This window comes from Protopterus annectens, chromosome 9.part0 (assembly GCF_019279795.1).
Source record: "Protopterus annectens isolate FY-2018-M chromosome 9.part0, PAN1.0, whole genome shotgun sequence".
In the NCBI taxonomy this organism is placed as follows: domain Eukaryota; kingdom Metazoa; phylum Chordata; order Ceratodontiformes; family Protopteridae; genus Protopterus; species Protopterus annectens.
Genome location: NC_056743.1, coordinates 681,514,983 through 681,537,877, shown reverse-complemented (window position 1 = coordinate 681,537,877; position 22,895 = coordinate 681,514,983). Strand labels below are relative to the sequence as shown.

The 22,895-nt window shown below is 42.5% G+C and overlaps 1 protein-coding gene across 1 annotated transcript in view; it reads right to left on the bottom strand.

Annotated features, from left to right (window-relative positions):
* Positions 1–22,895, bottom strand: part of LOC122811442 (nuclear factor 7, brain-like) — a 346,854-nt gene that overhangs the window by 270,045 nt on the left and 53,914 nt on the right. The window contains exon 2 of the mRNA XM_044083288.1: positions 690–990. Within this exon, the coding sequence (XP_043939223.1) occupies positions 690–990 (301 nt within the window). The remainder of the gene's footprint in view (positions 1–689; positions 991–22,895) is intronic.

Here is a 22,895-nt window from a genome sequence, read left to right as displayed (position 1 = left end):
GACCAAACTTGTACATTAAATACAAAGAAAAAAGATATTTCAGCAAGCTTACACAGTTAAAGCCCTTACATAAATGTACGCCCTTACATAAATGTACGCATTGGAATAACAACCTAACAAAAATATTTCTAAAACAGAGAAAGCTTACAAGAAATAAACCGGAGAAACATCCAGCATCTGAACAACCACCATTCACTGTAATAAATACAGAGACAGAAAAATACATGCAAATACAGTGCAGTTAACATGTACAGAACAGATGTCCTAACCCGCAAGAAGGAAAATTAATGTAACAACATTCTGGAAAACCAGGAAAATAAACAAGCTAATCTTGCAACCATTGGAATCTCACCTCGGGGCGAGTAATGAATTCAGCTGAAAATGGCAGCTTACTCACAGCCTTAAAAAGCAAGATAAACTACAGAGTGATCACAGAACCACTACAAGAAGTCAGAGTTTTGCCATGTCGGAGCGAAAATTGCTGTTCATGATGGAAAACTGAAATGCAAACCAAAGAGAGAAAACTGAAACGCAAACCAAGAAGAGAGTGAGAAAACGCAGAGAGAAAAAAAAAATCTACAAAAAAAAAAAAAGGGAAGGGTTAAGATTACACGAACTAGAAAAACAGAGCATGTTAAACTAATGCTTCTGTCAGTGCTGGCCTTACAGTATGCAGATTTTCTTCTTACCTTAAATTCTCCTGCTGCTTCTTGGGCATTGAGCACCTCATGGTGAAGATGCTTCCTGGAATCCCGACAATCCAGGCAAATTACTTCAGTGTCGGTGATACAAAAACGCTCTAGCTTCTTCTGGTGTTCTGTACACAGAGGGTAAGAATGCATCTCCGTTGCCATCAATTGCTTCTGCTGCAGATACTCTGTGATATTGTTCAGCAACTTGTTGGTTCGGAAGTTGTCCCCTTCAAACACAGTACTGCAGTGAGGGCAGACGCAACTACCAAACTCTTGCCAGTGCATGGTTATGCAGCCTCTATCACAGAATAAAAATTGTTGTTAAACTGCATCAGACAGACAATCATCTCTTTTTGAACTAGTCATCTAAAATCAATCTGAAAGGGCACTCTCACACTCACGCATTTTGTCCTACAATATAATAGAATGTCACGGTTAGAAAAATGCACTATTAAATGACAAAATTACCGTTTCAAAACGGCCATTACCAATGACCGACTAGTGTGTTCATAAAATACAGTTTTTATGCAGATGAATAAAGTGCAGCAGAAACTAATATTCTGAGGTGAGCTCTTTTCCCCCTCCCCATTATTTCTGAGAGAAAAAAAAAATGTAACAAACGCATCAGTCAACTCCTTTAAACACTGTAACTCTAAATATGCCTCGGGTTATGGCCAGTGACTCATAAGTTGTTTTATTTACATATGTAAATATTTAATTCACTTTTTATATCAACTAATTTCTATTTATTAATTTTTTTTACACTGACTGAAATTGTCAGCCAGGAAGGTCCCATTTTTCAGAAGTGTAAGCACTAACACAACATTCAGTGTTCAATGTAATAGACCTAGTCATTACCAACATGAGTGACCGGTGTTCCACACCTGAAGTCAATTCCTCGTTGGTCTAATCCGACCATAAGCTAATCACCCTTGATATCCACATCCCACCCCCACCCCCATTAAGGAAGCCACATTAAAAAAATTCTCCAAAGCCAACTTCATGCTTCTTAAGACAGAAGTGGTGAACTTCATGACACCCATGCAGATGGACAATACAGTTACAACTGCTGAATCCTACACAAATGCACTCTATATGCACTTACACGAGTGCATGGATCGTGCTAACCCAAACAGAACCAACTATCCTCCAAAAAAAGGAAGCCAATCTGATGGTCTCCTGCCATAAACAAACTGTACAACAGAAGGAAGAATCTGTTGCAAAAAAGAGCAAAATCCCATGAGTGGAGGAGCTCCCTGGTCAGCCTCAGTAAGAAGCTGAGATCCCTTATAAGATCCTCCAAAACTAGCTACGAAAACAAAATCGCCACTAATTCCAAGGACAACCACAAAGCATTCTATAGCTATGTCAAGAATCTCGATGGCAACACCCAGATCTGCTCTGCATTACAGCACAAAGGCAAGAAAATTACAGAACCAACTGATATTGCCAACATCCTGGCAGATAGGTTCAGTGCTAACTTTACCCCCCTCTCACTGCTAACTTTACCCCCCTCTCACCCCCTAAAGGGCCCATATCTATACAGGAAGAATGCAGAGTCCCTGTAATCACAACTACGCAGGTAAAAGCTGCACTTTCTAAAGCCAAAAATACAGCATCCACGGGACCGGACAACATCCCAGGCTGTGTTTTACACGAACTTCAGAATGAACTGGCTCCCCACTAAAGCACCATGTTCAATAACAGCCTCACATCAGGCTTTGTGCCCACTGAATGGTGCACAGCAACAGTTATCCCACTCCACAAAGGGGGAGCCACCACTGATCTCGGGAACTATCAACCTATTAGCCTGATGGAACATATCATGGAACTCATAAACAAAGACATTGGTAACCTCAAAACTCTGGATCCCACCCAGTTCAGGTTTGTGAAAGGCAGATCATGCCTCCTGAACCTGATCGACTTCTTTGAGGCAGTCACCAAAGCTGTAGATGAGGGTAAGGTGGTTCACACAGCCTATCTTAACCTCGCCAAGGCTTTCGACACCATCCACCATTCTGGAATTATAGCTAAACTAGGTATAAATCCCTACGTCACAAGATGGGTTGCCAAATGGCTCACTGGCAGAACCCACACTGTAAAAGTTGCAGACTTCAACTCTGACCTCAAAGCAGTGACAAGTGGAGTACCACAGGGTTATGTCCTGGGACCTCTCCTGTTTGGCATCTACTTCTCTGAAGTATAGGCTAACACAGAAGGCCTCTGGTTAACAAAGTTCGCAGATGACTGCAAACTAGGAGCCATAGTCAAATCCCCAAATAATGTGGACATCCTACAGAAGAGCCTCGCCGAGACAGATGCCTGGTGTCAAGAGCCATGGCCTCAAGCTCAATGCCAAAAAAGTGCAGTGTCATCCCCTTTGGTAAAATCTCTGTACCCATGAACTACCACATCGGCAGCAATCTACTTAACATCGAATGTGTGATAAGAGACCTTGGGACCCAGGTGAACAGTAGTCTCTCCTTTGATAGTCACATCACCACAGTAGTCAGGAATTCCTTCTACGTGGCACACCTCATCATAAAAGGGTTCTCATCCAGGAAAAAAGAGGTCATTGTTTCCCTCTACTCGACACTCAGACCAATTATAGAGTACAACACCCCTTTTGGAATGTACCTCACAAGACATCTGCAGCAGCTGGAAAGGCCACAGAAGTACCTCACAAAGAAGATTACTGGCCCCAAACAAATGCCCTACACTGACCACCTCAAAAAACTCCAGCTTTACTCTGTAGCATATTGCCTATTCCGAGGTGATCTCTGCCTAACATATAAAGCTATGTTAAACCCAGAGTTGTTGGACATGCTACACCTAAAGAAATCCCAATCCCTCCGAGCTACATGCTCTAGGGACCTAAACTTTGTCACCACAATAAACAGGACATGCTGGAGGGATAGATTCCTGTCCCAGAGACTTCCCATACTCTGGAACAGGCTACCCATATATGTGAAGCAAAGTTCTTCATTAGCACTCTTCAAGAAAAATCTTGATGAGTGGATGGGAAATAGGAAATACACCAGGGGATCACTTCTGTGTCTCTGCTTGACAGTGGCACAGGAAAATAACTTTCTTGGGTGGCGTAAGCCAGGGAACCTTGTTGGCTAGGCTTACGTAGGCCCTTGGGCCGATAGCCTAATACCTACCTATGAACCTATACTGTTTTGGATCATACCGCTTCTGCACAGAAGGCCAATATTCTTAACTTGAAAGGAAGCAAAGGACAATTTCCCTAATAAATTCATGTTCTAGTACTGACACAATGGTCAGTAAATGCAATACATCATCCACTTTAAATCATAATTCAAACAGTTCCTGACTGGTCAGCACAAATGCCAGGAGACTGAGGACATTACTTAAATACAAATTTTCCCAAATTACATGCTATACTGCTTCAGTGAAGTCAGTGCCTTACCTATTTACATACTTGTCATATCAGAGGCACAGTTTCTCCTCCTGGAGTGATTAATATACATCAGTAACACCATCCTGTAAAATCCCATGGCATGTGTGCACTTTCATCTACTTTGGACATCTTTTTTTTTCTTTTGTATTCATGCCTATATATTAAGTCAACATATCACTCCTATTGTTACTTTTCATCATTAAAATGTAACTGTAACCTGGGCTGAGATTGCAATTGCTAATTTTGTAATCAGTACTCTTACCTTAGTTCCCATAAGTAAATACAATTAAATCAAAGCAGAAGGACTTTCCTGGACTCCTAAACAGAGAGAAAGCAAGCAACAGTTCACTTACTTATGTGTGTTTGAAGCATGCACAAGTACTCTGTATTCCTGAAACAGAGCTCAGCCAGAATCAACCAGCCTGTGGAACCGTGCAGCTACAGTTTGAACGTCTTAAGAAACAGTTAAAAATTCACCATACCCATTTAGATACTGGTAGTGAAAGGTTCAGATAAGCTGTGTTAAAATTATTCTTTATACCATCTGAACCTGTGTATCTCATTTTACAAAGTACAGTCCTTCATTTTACTTCAGCTAAAGATTTGTATTATTCTATTTTAAATGCTTGTAGCTCGTGGTTAATTAATTTATTAGGTTAAGCGTATGTATAGTGAAATGGTAACTAATTGCTGGCTACGGCTAAACCTATGGATACAATACAAAAGGGTAAAAAAATGTAAAATCAAATTTAAAAACATGGCAGACATCTTATGAGCAAAATACAACTTCTTAGTGAACTGAAGTGGTCTAGATGAAAAACAGTTACCATAAAGAGAAAGCAGGTGGTCTTGGTACTACAGAGTTATCATCAATAACTTCCTGGAAAATGCGGTGTTATTTAGGGGCTAAGTAAGCTTGAACAAGTTTCAAATTATTTTTGACAAGAATCCCTGGTAATGGTGTCATCCTGAGGTGGCTGCAATCCTGGGGAGCCAGTTATTACACTGTACAGTTGCAGATCAGCACTGTAAAGCATATTTGGGTGCAGCAAGCATTGCCTGCTACTACCACAGCAGTACATATTGTAATACTATGAAGGCCAACTTGCCCCTCACATTTTTGATGGCCAACAGTGCGAATCATGACACTTGATGCCTATGACAATGTCATTACCTTAACTGGTGACAGTAGGCAAGATTAATACTCTCATTTGTCACGTTATTCTGTTCCAGTGGTGCAAATGTAAAATCCACAGCCCTGCATGGACAACTACCACACTCCTTAATATATTGTAGCTTAGAGCGGTGGCTCATCATTTGGAAGAGTACAAGTAACCCAAAAAAGATGCAACTGGTGTGAGAATTTTATAAGGTGTTCACTGTAAACAGTAATATTTCTTTAAAAAATGTTTATGTTAGATTCCATCTACTTCATTAAGAACAAAATGATACCTGGCTGTATTCGTGACAGATTCATTTCAGGAGTTACTCTATCAAAACAAGGTTGAAAAATCTAGTTAAGAGAGTGTTTGCCCTTGGAGAAAAAGATTTTGTGAGCGAAGCACATGCTCTGGAAGTCAGAATCATCCATGAAGAAGACATGGAAGAAGAAAATAGCGATTACTTGATTCTTCTGGCAGGAAAAGATACAGCTACAAATAGAGAGAGACTGCTTCCCAGCAATTTTACCTGGAGTTAAAAGGTACTTGATAAAAAATTTAGTTATAGCACAAAACTTGTTTTGACTTGGGGAGGACAACCTTAATTTCATTTGTATGTAATAAACTACATTTTTTATAAAGCCTGTGTGTGCCTCTCTCTCATACACAGATATACATACATATACTCCCGCGCACACACACACACACACACACACACACACAGAGAACATATATGAGAGTGTGAGACATAAGAATGCTCAGCTACGTGTACTAAATACACACAAAGCTGGAACTTAACCACCTAAAGCAAAATACATAACAGATGCTTTTATACAGCACAACTTCAAATCACATATCTAAAACACTTCTTTCCTCTAAACAGAACAGATTCAATCACAAAGTCCTAAAATTCTGTTCACGACCTTAACAGAGGAGTCAGTGGGCAAGGAATAGAGTTGTGGCTTAAACAGAGTTTGTGCTCGTCGTGGTAATAACCCCACACCTACTGGTGAAAACAAAGGTGAGGAAATTACATTAAAACAGACCTTTAGAGGTTTCCTGTTTGCATTGCAGTAGAATTGACAAGCAGGTACCAATAAGCAAGAAGGCTGCAGCAGGCATGTGGAAAGCTACACCTGTGGCAGCAGCAGGCATGTGGAAGGCCACACCTGTTGCAGTCACTAAGCTGAAGATTTGCAAGTGGAAGAAGGCAGCCATAAATAGGAACCTCTGGATAGCCTCAAAGAGATTCTAGTGAGCCATCCAGTAAATGTACATGGCCCAGCCTCTTCTCAGCAAGGATGAAGAAACAATGACTGACTTGGTAGTGTTGGGAGTGGAAGGAATACTGTGAAACTTCTAAACCTGATGAACTTGCCTACCTTTGAGGACGCAATGCTAGAACTTAATGATGGGACTAAGTCCACTTCTTTAGATGACATCACTGTAGCAACTGGGAATACTGCTGTAGAAAAACTAGTGGACTAGATGTCATCTGACTAGAAATACTTAAGATATTGTTAGGGTGCCATGATGGATATGCCTTTTCTACACTGTATGAAGAGCAGGGACAGTACCTCTAGACAGGCGAACTGTGGTGGCAGTTCCTATTTTTATGAAGGGGAAGAGGGATCAGGTCCCAACTGAAAAGGGATCACAATCCTAAGCCTCTCTGTGTAAGACAGGCAATGAAGACTTCATTCAGGCCATGAACAAGTTAATAGAAGGATACATATATTTTTTGTGACTATGTTGTGAGCTACTCATTCCCTGTGCATGCACTCAGTGTTACTCGGTCTTTGTTGACAACTAAAGCCCATTTTCAATAGAGACCCAGAGAAAAAAGCTCCAGCAGATGCATTTACAATTTTTTTTTACATACATATTACATAATTATTAGGGCATCTAGATACAAATGGATAACTCTTCTGGAGAGACACCATACAAAGACTAAAATGTGAAGTTATGTACCTACCATAACGTTCCATGTTAGTTGTCTTTTTCTCGCCTTCTTTCTTGCTGGATGGGTTCGGAGCCGATCCTCGGCTCCGACTCGGCATATACTAAAGCTCGAGAGCTACTTTTACTGGCTCGAGGCTCCCAGATATCCCATAATGCTAGGCGCTAACTACCCAGATCTCGTTTGATAGCTAACACCATAGCAGTTCTGTCCTCAGAACAAAGGAGAAAGAGGAATACTAAGAAAAGGTAACCACGGGGAACCATACTGGTAAGAAAATAAGGCCCCGTAGGATCCTATCAGTCTGTCCAGGCTAGAGGGTTGGAGGGCGGGACGCAAGAAAGAAGGCGAGAAGACAACTAACATGGAACGTTATGGCAGGTATATAACTTCTTAATGTTAAGTTGTCAATCTCGCCTTCATTCTTGCTGGATGGGACCGCATCCCTAGCACCTCAATCCTGGGTGGCTCATCGGAAAAGACTCTTTGGGACGGTGGAACCAAAGTTAGCTCGGTTTCTGGAGGCCATGTCCAATTTGTAATGAGAAAAAAAAGTACGGGGAGAGGCCCATGTGGCTGCCGCACAAATGGAATCTAAAGGCAACCTATCCTGAAAGGCCATTGACGTAGCTGGGGCTCTAGTTGAGTGGGCTCTAGGTCTTGAAGGAAGTTCTTGATGCCTTAGTTCATAAATGAAAGTAATGACAGAGGCCAACCATCTAGAAAGGGTTACTTTGGAAACTGGAAGGCCTTTCTTCCCTTCAGCATAAGACAGGAAGAGCTGCTCAGATTTCCTAACTTGCTTGGTTCTATCCAGGTAGTAACGGAGTTGACGGTGAACATCCAAAAAATGCAACTTTTGTTCCGCTCTGTTGGAGTAATTAGGGAAGAAAACTGGGAGATCGATAGACAGGTTTAGGTTTAGATTTGCCTCAGAAGATATCTTAGGTAAAAAAGATGGGTTAGTTCTGAGGGACACTCTATCTTTATGGAAAACCAGAAAAGGAGGACGAACGCAAAGGGCATGAAGTTCTGAGACTCTCCTCGCAGAGGTTATGGCCACTAGAAATAAAGTTTTCCATGAAAGTAACTTCAAGGAACAGGAAGCCGTAGGTTCAAAGGGAGGGAGAATCAAGGAGGTTAAAACTAGATTCAAATCCCACTGCAGTGGGGGATCTCTAACCGGGGGCTTAAGTAAAAAGATACCTTTAAGGAAGGCTTTACAAAGCTTATGAGACATAACAGAGGAGTCTGAAAGGCCAACATGAAAATTTGAAATGGCCGCTAACTGGACTCTGATAGTAGACAAAGAAGATCCTGATTGAAAAAGTTCGGCCAAAAAATCCAGGACTGATTGGATAGATGCAGTGAAAGGGTCCATGTTCCTAGAGTCTGCCTAGAAGGAAAAATGTTTCCATTTGTTGGCATAAATCCTCCAATTAGAAGATTTGTGGGAAGCTAAAATGATGTCACGCACCGCATGGGAAATAAAGGGAAGCCTGGGTAAGTTGGAAGTGGAGCAACCAAGCTGTGAGGTTGAGAGACAGGAGGGATTGGTGCAGCTTGCCCGACTGATCTGTCAAGAGATCTGGAACTGGGTCAAGATGCCAGGGCTGCTCCAAGAGGTAACGATGCAGGAACGGAAACCAGATTTGTTGAGGCCGGTACGGGGCAATGATGATCATTGTGGATCTCGATGCGGTAGCTTTCTGAATCAACTGAGTGATTAATGGAAAGGGGGGAAAAGCGTACAGAAGACCCCGGGGCCAATCGTGGACTAGAGCGTCTCTGGGGGAGTGGCCGGGAAGAGAGTGAAAAATTTGTGGCACTTGCTGTTCTGAGGTGTTGCAAAAAGATCGCAGCAAGGCTGACCCCATTTTCGGAAAATTTTTTCCACTACTGACTGCTTGAGAGACCACTCGTGCGGCATGAGAATGGCTCTGTTCAGCCTGTCCGCTATGACGTTGGACTTCCCCGGGATATGCGTTGCTATCAGAAACCGCTGAGAGGAGATCGCCCACTGCCAAAGTCTGAGTGCTTCTGGACATAAGGGATTGGACTTGGTTCCGCCCTGCTTGTTGATGTACCACACTACGGACATATTGTCCGTCTGAACTGCAATAGTCCCGATGGGAAGAGAGTCCTGAAGGGCTTGCAACGCTAAAATTACTGCTCTCATCTCCAGAACATTTATGTGCAGGTGGCACTCGAAAGGTTGCCATGTGCCCTGGACTGTCCTGCCCTGAAAATGCCCCCCCACCCGATCAGGGAGGCGTCCGTTGTCACCGTAGCAACCGGGGGGGCGGGGACGAAGGGTCTGCCCTGAATCACTTGAAGGGAGACCATCCACCAAGACAGGTATTTCTTGCATGACTGGGTTATTAAAATGTTGTGTGACAATGGGAGCTGTTGAAAGGACCACTGGGAGAAGAGCATCCACTGAAGGATTCGCATGTGAAAGCGAGCTAGGGGAAGTAACGTAATGGCTGCAGCCATGAGACCTAAAGTCTTCAGTACAAACCTGGCCTGGATTGTGTTGTTCTGAAGAAGGATATGAACATGTTCGCGAATATCTGAGACTCTTTGTGCCGTTAGTTCTGCGGACAGTTCGACTGTGTCTAAAATGGCACCTATGAAAGTAGTAGACTGACAAGGTGACAAAGCAGACTTTTCGAAATTTATGGAGATACCTAGCTCTTTGCAAATTTGAATGGTGTAATCTCTGGACTGAATAAGTTGACGCTTGGTGGTGGCGGTAAGGAGCCAGTCGTCCAGATATGGAACACCTGGAATCCTTGACGCCTCAGGTGAGCCGTAACCACTGCCATGCATTTGGTGAACACTTGGGGGGGGCTGTATTGAGACCAAAGGGCAGGGCCCTGAACTGGTAGTGACTGGCCCCCAGCCGGAAGTGGAGAAACCTCCTGGAGCGCCTGTGCATCTTGATGTGGTAGTACGCATCCTGAAGGTCTATAGAGCACATCCAATTGTCCTGGCCCAAAAAGGGTAGAATGGACTGTAGCGTGACCATCCGGAACTTCGTTCTTTGGACAGACTTGTTCAGTCTGCTGAGATCCAAAATTGGTCTCCAGTCCCCTGTCTTTTTTGGTACCAAAAAGAACTTGGAGTAGATTCCGGATCCTTGCTGGTCTGCTGGGACTGGTTGGATGGCCCTTTTTATTAGCAGTTTTGAGATTTCTAATACTGCTTGTTCCCTTAGGCTGGGTGGAACATCTGGAAGGGGCCTTTTTGGCTGTGTTGGGGTGTGGACAAAGGGAATTTCGTAACCCTCGGATATGATCGACTGTACCCATCTGTCTTGGGTGAGGGAAAGCCAGGCTTCTGGGTACAGTGATAATCCCCCCCCGACTGCCTCCAAAGGCGGACAGTCGGGCAGCTTCTCAGGGATGCTGGAAGGGCTGGCCAGAGACAGTTTCTCTGCTACCCTGATTTTGCAGACCCCCTCTGCCCCTTGGGCAGCGTCTGTTATTGTCCCCCTTCCCCGCCTCTAGAGGGGAACTCACCTTGTGCGTCAGGCGCAACTCCCTGTAGTTTGCGAAACCACATTTTTCCACCCTTCTGACCCTTAGGGTATGGTCTAGACGGGGTGGAAAAATGGACTCCCACGGCAGAGAGAGTCTTGCCATCCTGTTCGCATCTGGTCACAGTATCCTTCACTTGAGGTCCAAACAACGCCGAACCATCAAAGGGGGAGTTAGTGAAGGACGCCTTGAAGGGGTCAGCAAAGTTACAAAGCTGCATCCAGGCGTAACGCCTTAAGGCCACACCTGTGCCTGCAGCCCTACTCGCTCCATCGGCCGCATAAGAAATAAGCCGTATGGAGGAGTTTAACAATCGAGTTCAGGGTTGCCAGCTGGGAGTTAATTTTGTCTCGACACCCCGCAGGTGTTGGATCCTGTAGAGTATCACCCATTTCTTTGAGCATGTCTCTTTGAAGGCGGGTGAAATGACACAAGTAATTCAGCGAACGCATGGCAAAGGTCGCTGAAGAAAACATCCGCTTGCCATACCTATCCATAGTCCTAGAATCCTTATTAGGAGGATGGATCGGTACTGAAGGATCAGCCAGTTCCTTCTTCGTGGCTGCTGCCACCACCATGGCATCAACAGGGACACCCTTAAGGATCAGCCAGTTCCTTCTTGGGGGCTGCTGCCACCACCATGGCATCAACAGGGACACCCTTAATTAAAAACTGCTCATCAGAAAGGGCTGTGATAAATTTTGAAGGCCTCCTCAGGGTAGGTTCCATAGAGTCAGGGGCCGTCCATGCTTTCTTCGCCACCACTTCCATAAGGGGGTCAAAGGGTGGAGACACCCAGGAGGTGGAAGGGCGAGAACCAAACGCCTCTAGGTAAACAGACTCGTCCTCGGAAGGATTGAGGGTAGACCAGTTTCCCCTCTGCCTGAGGATCTCAAGGATGTCAGAAAAGGAGACATCCTCAGAGGGGGACCGTGGGGACCCTTCCGACTCATCCAAGTCAGTATTGGATGTGACGGACTCAGGGGAGTAAACATGCTTCCTCTTACATTTCCTCTTCCAGGGGGGGCTCCCCTGACGGATCACGGGAGGCCTCAGAAGGGGAGCACGGGAGGCCTCAGAAGGGGAGGATGCTCCCAATGGGGGCACCGGAGGCATAAGATCTCTGTGGTCAGGGTTGACAGGATGGGTAGAGACCGTAGCAGTTACTACAGTGGGAGGAGCTGAGGGAGCCGACCGAGGAGCAAGCACAGGGGCCAGCACACTCCTCATGACCTCGAAAGCACCCCTATCAGGCAGGGAAGAAGGTCCCCGCTCCGAAGAGATAAGGATCCCTCCCGGCACTGAGAGGGATGGCTCCGAGGCAGATGGGGGCAAACTCACATGCGCCGAGGCTCCGAGAGGGAGAACGGGGTCAGACAAGGGTCCGATGCCGGTCGCCCCCTCGGAGCCGATGAGGGAGTCACAGCGCCCGGATCCCTCCAAGGATGGCACCACGGAGGAAATCGGAGCCGACGACGGAGCCGAAAGGTGTGGTATCGGCTCCAACGCGTCGATGGTCCCAGCTCCCACAAACTCCGGCTCCGAGCTCAGAGGAAGAGTAAGAGGAGGAATCGACGATGGAATGGGAATAGCCGCTGTCTGATGAGAAGGGCTGTGAAGCATCTGGGCCAGTGCCTGCGACTTAAGGAGTCTGCTAACCACCCTCTCGAGGTCATGATCCGAAAGCCTGGAAGAACGAGAGGAATGGGACCAATGGCTGCACTCCAAGAGCAAAGGAGATCTCGGAGCCGAATGTACTGACTCCAACGAAGGGGACCTGGAGCGCTTACGACTCAAGGACGGTTCCGAGATAACTATCGGAGCCGACTGAGTTTTTGTAGCATCGGTTCCAGTCGGAGCTGATGTAGAAGCCGAGATAGCACCACTAGTCGGAGGCTCTGTACGCGGAGCCGATGACTTAGTGGGCTTCGAAGGTTTGCCCGACGAAGACTTGGCCGGGGAACCTTCAGGCTTCAACAAGCCTCTCAAAATCAACTTGTTTCTGCGTTCCTGCAGGACTCTTGGACTGAATGCATGGCAGACAGAACAAGAGTCCTGCAGGTGCAGAGGGCCCAGGCAATAAACACAAGAAGTGTGACCATCTGTCAGAGACATTTTCTGACAGCACGAGTCACACTTCTTGAAACCTGAGTCCTTGGACTCTTTAGACATCCTGTAGGGATGACAAGTAAAACACACACACACACACACACACACACACACACACACACACACACACTAAAGTATCTTAGTCCTGTCACACCACACACACCAAAGACTAAGATTAACAATAAGTATATATAAATTAAACTGAAAATTAACTAACATTTTAACTTAAAAACTAAAAGTAAAAGTTAGCCTGAAGGCCTAATAATATAAGGAGTGGCGGTAGGGCCGAGGGAGATATATAGTTCCCCTTTTGGGTCTATTTTCTAAGGCGGATACAGTAAAGGGGTAAAACATGATATAACGGTACACTAACACTGAAAATAAGAAGTGAAAAACCTTACCAGAAAACTGCTTTTTCAAAATCTAACCTGAGAGCCGGCAAAAACGCAACCTCGCAGCTAAAGCGGCAAACAAGATCTGGGTAGTTAGCGCCTAGCATTATGGGATATAGGTGAGCCTCGAGCCGGTAAAAATAGCTCTCGAGCTTTAGTATATGCAGAGTTGGGAGCTGAGGATCGGCTCCAAACCCATCCAGCAAGAATGAAGGCGAGACTGACAACTTAACATCAGGTATTTCTGTGGTGAAATAATTTAAAATTCCAAGTATAAAACAATCAGTATGCAAACAGTTCGTGTGCAACGTATGTGATAAGCAGAGATTAGATACAAGTTGTAAGACATGGATTAGGAAGGTTACAGTGTAATTGGTGGGAATAAACATGTTCTCTCACTGAAAACAATGGCACACACTGGAAAACAGCCTCAGAGAAAAAAAAAAGACCGTCCCCACAGACACAGAATCAGAAACTGGGCTCTCCTCAGACTCTGAGGAGAAAGCCCTGCATCTGTCACTTCATCTTCTTGTCCAAATTCAGAATCTTGAATCTCTTCTGGAAAAGTGATATAAAGTGGTTTCTGGTAAAAGAAAGAGGGATAAGTATCATTAAATCCTGAGCTAGCTCTACTAAACTAATCTTATCTAAAGAAATTTGAATAGTAGTATATACATGTTTAGTTTTCTACATATTTTGACAGAAGTTGACCACACTGTAATTAATGGCAGCAGCTGTTTCTCCATGGATGGGCACAACATTCTGACCAAACTGGAAAGCCTTTCTTGTTCCTTCTCCCGGGACTGGCAGGAGTGGATCTCTTATGTACGGGGGGACCCAAAGAACCTCAGAAGACATGGCTAACCCCCAGTCTACAGTAGCTGTAGGTGTTACACCAGGGGAATCCAGGGCAAAAGGGTAGCCACAGCAGAGTCAGCCACCTGTGGATGAGACAAATTGCTAGCATGACATTATTGCAAATGATGTTGGCTTAATTTTTTCTTTTTGTGGTTGGAAGAAGGAAGGACCAACTGTGGCACTAGTAGTATGTTCCATGGTAAAGCCGAAAATATTGCCTCTTTCTGCAGAAAAACAGCAGCAAATGCAAGTAAAAAATTATAAGTCTTTAAAAGTAACTTTATCATGCAAAAACAAAGTAAAAAAGCACTTTTAAAATACTTTGCTAGCACCAAAAAAAAGTAAAATAAACAAGTTTCTCCACAGGAAAAAAAAAATGTTCCTATTGCTATGAACAACTTTTATACTGCCAGGAAAAAATGCACACACAAACTCCAACCTTAAAAATAACTTTCTTGCACAGTAAAGTATTAATACACAAATATATTTTTTTAATGCGAAAGGTTGTTTCCTAAACCAAATTTCTCTGCCCAGCAAATGAACAGCACAAACTGATAGTCAATCCTCAAAAATCTCAGGAGGGGAGTACTCTCCAGTGATAGGAAAGCTCTGAAGGGCTTGGTGCCCATACTTATCTTTTTTGTCAGCTCAGCTTGAGCTGACTAATGGTCTGGGCACATGAAAGAACTTTGGTAGCTGACCAGCTATTATATCCTATGCATATCCCAGCCCATATAATCAAGGCTACTGCGGTTTACTATTAGATGTTCAAAGCGAACTCCGTCGACTGCACTGTTGTCGAACAAGGAAGTACGAAAACGGTATTATAGAAAACCAAAAGCCAACCTAGGAACGGTTTTAACATGGGTCGAGATAGGTGTTCAATGTTATGGCCGAACTACAAACCTCTCCCCTATCTCAACCCATGTTAAAACCCGTTCCTAGGTTGGCTTTTGGTGTTGATATTACCGTTTTCGAACTTCCGTGTTAGACAACAGTGCAGTCGACAGAGTTTGCTTCGAACATCTAATAGTAAACCGCTACTGCAGCAGTGAATATGATGAATATATCTAGATACAAAATGATAATGTTCTGTAGTACACTATACGTTGATAAAATGTTTATTTTTTTCTGTAGTGACATTCTACATGATATTAAATTCCAAAGTAAAAAACATTCAGTATGCAGCAGTACATGTGCAACATATGAATCAAGCAGACATTACATATAATTTAATTTACTGATACCAAGATTTACAACACATATCTTTGAAATAAATAAAATTAAGGTAAGGAGTGTTCAACATTAGTCACTGCTAGACAGCTAAACAAACAATGGACAGTGACACTATATAGCTAATGAATCAAGGATAGTAGGGTCAAGAAAGCTAGGGTATATTCTGCCATACAACCGGGCTATAACACACTTATGGAAATATATGAAGAAGGAGATGGATAAAGTGAAAAAGTCAGAAAGAAACGGAGATGCTAACTGGGGATTAAAATAGAGAAGTAATAGAAGAGAAATTGTAGAAAGGTTTGTTGTGTACAAGTAGATATAGGTTATAAAAGGGATAAGGGGTATGAACTTACAAGGAAAATGGAGTTACCCCGGTGAGAAGTTGTGTCTGAATTCTGGGAGTCAAGTCTGGCACAGTCAGTGGGGGAAGGAGGTTGCAAAAAAAACCAAATCGTTATGCATGATGCCCCATTCCAGAAACCTCAAAATGAATACACTTCATTTAACACACACATTAACTTTCTTAAAATTTACATGTATAGTCAGCAACTGGACCCAGTTGCCCACTCATTTATGACTGGCACCTAGTTTTGCATGCTGCAGGCAATAGCAAGCATCAGAACCTCAGGAGTGGCCCGCTAAAGACAAAATCAAGGACACCCTATCTACTACCCTGCTGTGGATATGTATCCTCCATAAATAGGTGCTTTGACAGCTATTTATTCACATTTCTTCACTTCAAGGAGTCAAATCTTTCTTATAGTATTTGTATAAGGTATGCACACTACATCACGGAAGTACTTGGTAGCTTTGTATATTAGATGCTATATATATATATATATATATATATATATATATATATATATATATATATACACATACACTATATATATATATATATATATATATATATATATATATATATATATATATATATATACACACACACACACACACACACACACACACACACACACACACACACACATACATACATATATACATTAAAAACTATTACCCAAATTTTCATACCCTGATATATCTATAGGCAGCTTTTAAATGTACAGCTCTTACACTTTCAGATATTTTATGCAATCCCCCATTTATCAACACCTTAGTTTACCTTTAATAATATAATTTTTCATAGGCTCACATTAGGTAAGCCTATTGCCTACCCCCATTATGTACTAAACTTTTATTTACTTATTTTACATTTGTTGACCAGGATAGCCCGACTGGATATATGTTCATTTTCAGCAGAGGCCCGGGGAGAAAAGCTCCACATACCAAAAAAAGAGAGAGAATACATATATCACTGAGTGATAAACTCAGACAGACGTGTTTAGAAAAATACAAAGAATACAGGCAGATATCAATATACACAATGTGCAGACTTGCATCTGATTGGCAAAGACGTATCAGAAAATGGGAACATAGAATACAATCAGATCTCATAATTCACAATGCTCGGACATTCAAATGCTATAAGGCATAGATACTTGTCTAAACAGCAGGTTCGGTAGCAAGACATGTATTAGTCAGGTTTAGAACAAGAGCACAGCCAATGAGATGGGAGATATTTTTTGAGTTCTCTTTTAAATAGTGGTAGTGAGGTTTCCTTGGTAAGTAGATGCCAGATTTTACTGGTTGAGTTGGCAAATATAGCATCGCCTGCAGATTTGTTGGAATTTTGGGTCAGTAACATTAGTTTATCAGCTGAGCGTAATGGCCTGGGTGCAAATATTTTTGAGGGCAGGGGTTATCAGGTTGTAGTATTTTTATGCGCTACTATAAGCTGGTTGAACTGTAGAAGGGTAGCCATCCCACTGCTTTGAGGTTCTGGTAATGGTGGGTCCTAAAAGCCATGCCTGTAGCAAATCTGGCTATAGGATTGTAACATCCTGATAAATTTGTTGAGATCGGTTTTGGATAGGTTGGCGAGTACAGGCGAGGCATACATAAGGGTAGAGAGGAGGTGCGATCTTGCAATAGCTACCCTAGCTGGGGGGGGGGGGGTGAGGAAAGGTTTGGCTCTGTACAGGGAGCCAAGTTTTTTGTTGACGGACTTAATAGTGTGATTGACATGTTTATCAAATTTAAGGTTGTTATCTATTATTACGCCTAGAACCTTTGTATAGTCATCAGGGGAGATAATGTCATTGCTAGATTTGATGGTGAAGGAAGGAGGAGGAATTCTATGGTTAAGGGAGAAAAATAGTAGCTTGATTTTGTTAGGATTTAGAAGCAGGCGGCGATTAGCTAGCCACATTTCTACCGTGCTGAACGTGGTCTGGGTGAGGGTTAGAAGTTGTGAAGTAGAGGAGGTGGAGCATATTAACATTGAGTCATCTGCATATTGGATGCAGGTGGCTCCTGGGATGGTGGTGTGCAGATCATTGATAAAGATAGAGAAAAGAAGGGGACCTAGTATGGACCCTTGTGGGATACCTAGGATTTGAGGAAGTTGGGATGACCGCTTGCTCTGCCATAAGACAACCTGTTGTCTACCGTTTAGGTAGGAGTGAAACCATTGTATTGCGTGTTGGTTTAAACAGATGGTTTGTTAGGTATTGAGCAGTAGCTGATATAATCTTTCATAGGCTTACATTAAGTAGGTCTACTGCCTACCCCCATTATGTACTAAACTTTTACTGCTACCAGTGCACTACATAGCAAGTGTGTAAATGCTCAGTAATTCCCTCCTTTATATAAAAAAGTGGAAACAGTTGCACACATTTACCTTCTTTTGGCCCAGTTCACCGATTGTTTTCTGTCCCGCAACTTTTTGAGCAAGCGGAACCCACTACGCTCCCGTGCCCTACTCCTTATTCCACTTACTCTAACGGAATCCACTAAGCTCTCCCACCTACCCCTTATTCCACTTACTCTAAATTTAAACCATCTCCATCCACCTCAAAGCTCAACCAATCCCTGTCTGTAATGCCTGCACAAATCCCATATTTCCTTCAATACTTTACTATCAAGATCTCCTTTCTTTCCTACATAAGATTTTCCCTGCCCTCTTATTTACCAATACTTCAACACCATATGGTTTCGCAATGCAACACATTCCCCTTCTTTTTCTACCCCTCCTCTATCCCTAGACTTGTCAAAATATCATATAAACTAACCACCATGATACCAATCTCCATGCTGACTTTTACTTCTCATGCTACTCATCCATTTAACATCTTTACCTTCCCATTTCCACACATCGCAAACACAATCAATCATTCTAGTTGCACTATCAAACATGCTGCAGCATACTCGGTCCTTAATTCATCCAGGGTAACATCTACCTTACACTTTCAAAACACCACGGACGTCTTCAAACACAACCTACACTTATACAACCCCATAACTCAAACTAAAAATAAAATTTAAAATGTAAAGCTTATACTACAACCAACTTATCTCCACCAAACGAAATCTCTGTGGCGAATTCAATCCAAATCCGCACAAACCTTTAACTACACAATCCCCACAAACCACACCCCTCCAGTGCAATAAAACACTACTTGTTCTTCCCTTCACATTACAGATAAAAACATTAGAAGCATCTACAATAAAATACCACAGTTCTATGTCTGCATTAAGCTACTTGCTCCAGATATAGTAGTACTAACTGAAATCTGGCTGGAAAAAACAAAACAAACAAAAAAAAACAAAACACAATGAAATTCTAACAGCACAGAAAATAAAACGGCAGGTGGAGTTGCAATATTTTATAAAAACTCTGCAGCTTACTCCCTCACCATTAAATCTTCCACAATTTGGTAAGGCAGAAATGCGCATATCAACCTTCAAACTCAACCAAAACAGAGACACTATCACATGTGCTTATTTGCCTCCTGATAATCATCTCCCTATGGCAGAAGACTTCTTATGCTGGGACTCATCCAACATCTCACAAGAAAAATACGTTTCTCTCACTCCCCTCTGACTCACCTAACCAATTAATAAATCTCTGATCTCTCACAGCTAGTCACCACTCCCACCCATTATAATTAAACACACTAAGGGAACATTAAATTGACTAGAGATTCTTACTTCTACTCCTGATCATTCCCCTACCTACATAATAAGAAAGCAAACCAATATTCAAAAGCAGCCACATTTCAGCATAGCATATAACCTCACATTCCAAGAGAGACTGCTTTATCTCCCAGCTAAAACTATATAAATTGAATACTCTAAAATACATTCCACTAGATGTAGTAGTACATTTTTAAATTCTTCTTTCTTGAGCATCCTAAATGAACTTGCTCCACTCAGGAAAAAAAATGTGTGTTGGGGCCAAACCTGCTCCAAGGTGGTCTCGAAATACAAAATACCTCATGAGACTTCCAGCCTAGAATACACAGCTAGCTATCGAAAAAAAACACCAACACCGCTCCAACAAAGAATTCAGAAACCAAACTAAAGCTCAAGTTAAAATACACTACACTGACCTGCAACATAAAAACTACAAAAATCCCAAAATATTCTGGTCCTGTATAAAACAGGTGTTCAATTCCAGCCAGCCACTTAACCATCATCTACACTTAACATTAACAACTCTACCAACTATGCATTCAACTTTCATTTCACTCAGTCTCATCACTACCTCAAAATTCCCCAAATACCAACAATCAGACAACAGCACCGCCAATCATTCCTCTTTATAACCTCTCTTTCCAACCAATTCCCACTACTTGCATAAAAAAAACACTTTAAATATTACTTAAATTGAAACCCACCACCTTAGCCCCAGGCAACCTCCTTGGACTTGGCGAATACCTTACGACGGCTGCAGAAGCAACAGACTACCCTACCTCAACTCTAATAAATTGCATTATCAGTGAAGCATACGTCCCTATCCTCTGGGGGAAAGCCACATTCTTCCCCTCCAAAAAGGAGGACTTCAATTGAGCTCTCCAACTACAGGCCTTCTGACATCTTCTCCCCTCTATCAAAAATACTCAAAAAGTATCCAGTCACAACTCTTACATTACCCCACACAAAATAACCTCCTCGGCTCACTGCAGCCTGGCTTCCGTCCTTACAACAGTACCTCTTACTGGTTTACTTAGTTTCTCCAATACAATATACAAACAAGAATGCCTTTGAATCAGTCTCTCACTGTATTCTTCTACACAAACTTCATAACCTACGACTTCACACCATGGTTTCATAGCCATCTCCAAAACAGAGCTCAAACACCTCATCCTTCATCCCAGTCCCACTTGGTATATCACAAGGATCAATCTTGGGACCCAATAACCTACATAAAGACTGTAAAACTGAAGCCCAAGTACAGTATGCAGGCGACTCCAAAGCTATCTATATCGCAAAAACATCAACAAACTATAAGAACTTACCCAGGAGTCGTCCTCCTCTATAGAAACTTGGCTGACATCTACCCAGGTATTTCTTAAGCCATGTAAATCCAAACTAATCCTATTTGTGCCCCCATAGCTTGCAATCAGCAAAACCTTCTCAGTTACCTCATCCAACAGAACAAAAATCAAACTTGTCACACATGCTAAACTTCTAGGCATGTGTAGATGAGAACCTAAAATTTGACACGTGCATCCATAATACAGTGAAAAAAAATACATAAAAAAAAAACCTAAATTCTCTCTATACAGCCAAGCCCTTCCTCTCAGACACTATAAGAAGACATATTGCCTCTTCTCTCCTCTTGCCTTGTCTATAACATGTTCTGCTCACAAGCTTAATATCCAAGTGACCTTGCTAAACAAACTTGAGCAATGTTACTACAAAACAGCACAATTCACAGCCAATCTTCCAAGCAGAACTTAAACTGTGCTGCCACAACGGAATTACAGTGGCTTGAATTCCCACATTACCTAACCTACTCAGAACTTCCATAAATCCATAATAGTGTAGATACCCAATAAGTGTCCAACCGTTTCCCACATCATGCAAATATATAACCCTCCCAGGTCACTGCGTTCGTCAGACAAATACCTATTACATGTATCCAAACCCAACAACTCTGCTGGCAAATCACTATTCTACCACCACATTTTTAAATCCTGGAACTATATCACACTATCAATACCTATATCACACTAACAATACAACAACTACACTCCCTAAAATCATTTAAATCTCAATTAAAGTCCTACCTACTCAGTTGCCAGCTCTATACATGGGAAGCTCCTGGATAATCTCTGTACCCTTACTGTCACCACTCTTATGTAACTGGCCATAATACAGCTACTTCTCCACAACCTCTAAAGTATCTGGCTATCCTCTGTCCCTACTATCTCCAAGTCCCTTTTACATGGATCTTCTCAATACACCTAACTATCCTCATCCTATAATTACTTCACTGTCTCCTATGCAATATCTATTTTCAGCCGATTCCATTTGAAAGTATCTAGACTCTTATGAGTTTGATATTAGCTAATATTTTACTGTATTCTTCATTTAACTGTCATGTTTTCATTAACACTCATATCATTATAATTCTATGTATGATCATTTTTTTATTATTAACTGTCAATGTTACTAGTCCATGTATGCATGTTGTGCCTTTCGGCTTTTCCCGGTTAGGGGTCACCACAGCGGAACTCCGGTCCGCGAATGATTGGCAGTAGATTTTTACGTGCCGAGTTGCCGGCCCTGATGCACAACCTTCAACGAAGGTACGCCCATTCATGCATGTCTCCACACAGAACACGCTCTGAGAATCGAACAGAACATATTACTGTGAGGCGACAATGCTACTGCAGCACTACCACTGCAGTTCTTAAATCTTATATAATTGCCTACTACTCATTCTGTAAAATGGAGCATTGCTCCTCATGCCTCCGCTGAAAATGGGACTTGCGCCCAGCTGGACATTCCCAGTTAAATGCATTTTTATTTATAGCTTATATCAATTAATGACTCATTTACAAAGTAACAACCTCCTTACCCCATACAATATGGTTTCAGACCAAGGCATAGCACTACCACAGCTCCCTTAAGTTTCACCGACACTTAACCTCGCCACATACAAAGGTAACCTGGTTTCTGGATTTGTCCAAGGCCTTCAATACAGTTTTCCCATAGACTTCTTTTAAAACGACTCTCTACACTTGACCTATTAAACACTTCCACCAACTAGCTCTCCGGTTACCTTTCCAATAGACTCCAGTTTGTAATTCTTACTCATCTTTCCTATCCATCAAAATAGGTGTTCCGACGGTTCCAAACTGGGGCCACTGCTTTTCCAACACATTTATCAACAATGCACTCCGCAAATGTTAAGCATTCCTTATACAATATGCTGATGACTCCACATTAATCTTCTTGGTTAGGAACATGGGAACATAATTGCACTACATTTCCATCAGTTGAAAGCTGGCTCAATAACTCAACTTCTACTCAATCCAAACAAAGCTGCTTCTGTTCTTCCCAAAATCCCTTACATACCTCAAACAAAATTTCCAGACAACAACTGATAACACCCCAACAGGGAAGCCATCCTGCATACCAAGCTTCTAGGCATGACAACTGACTCTAC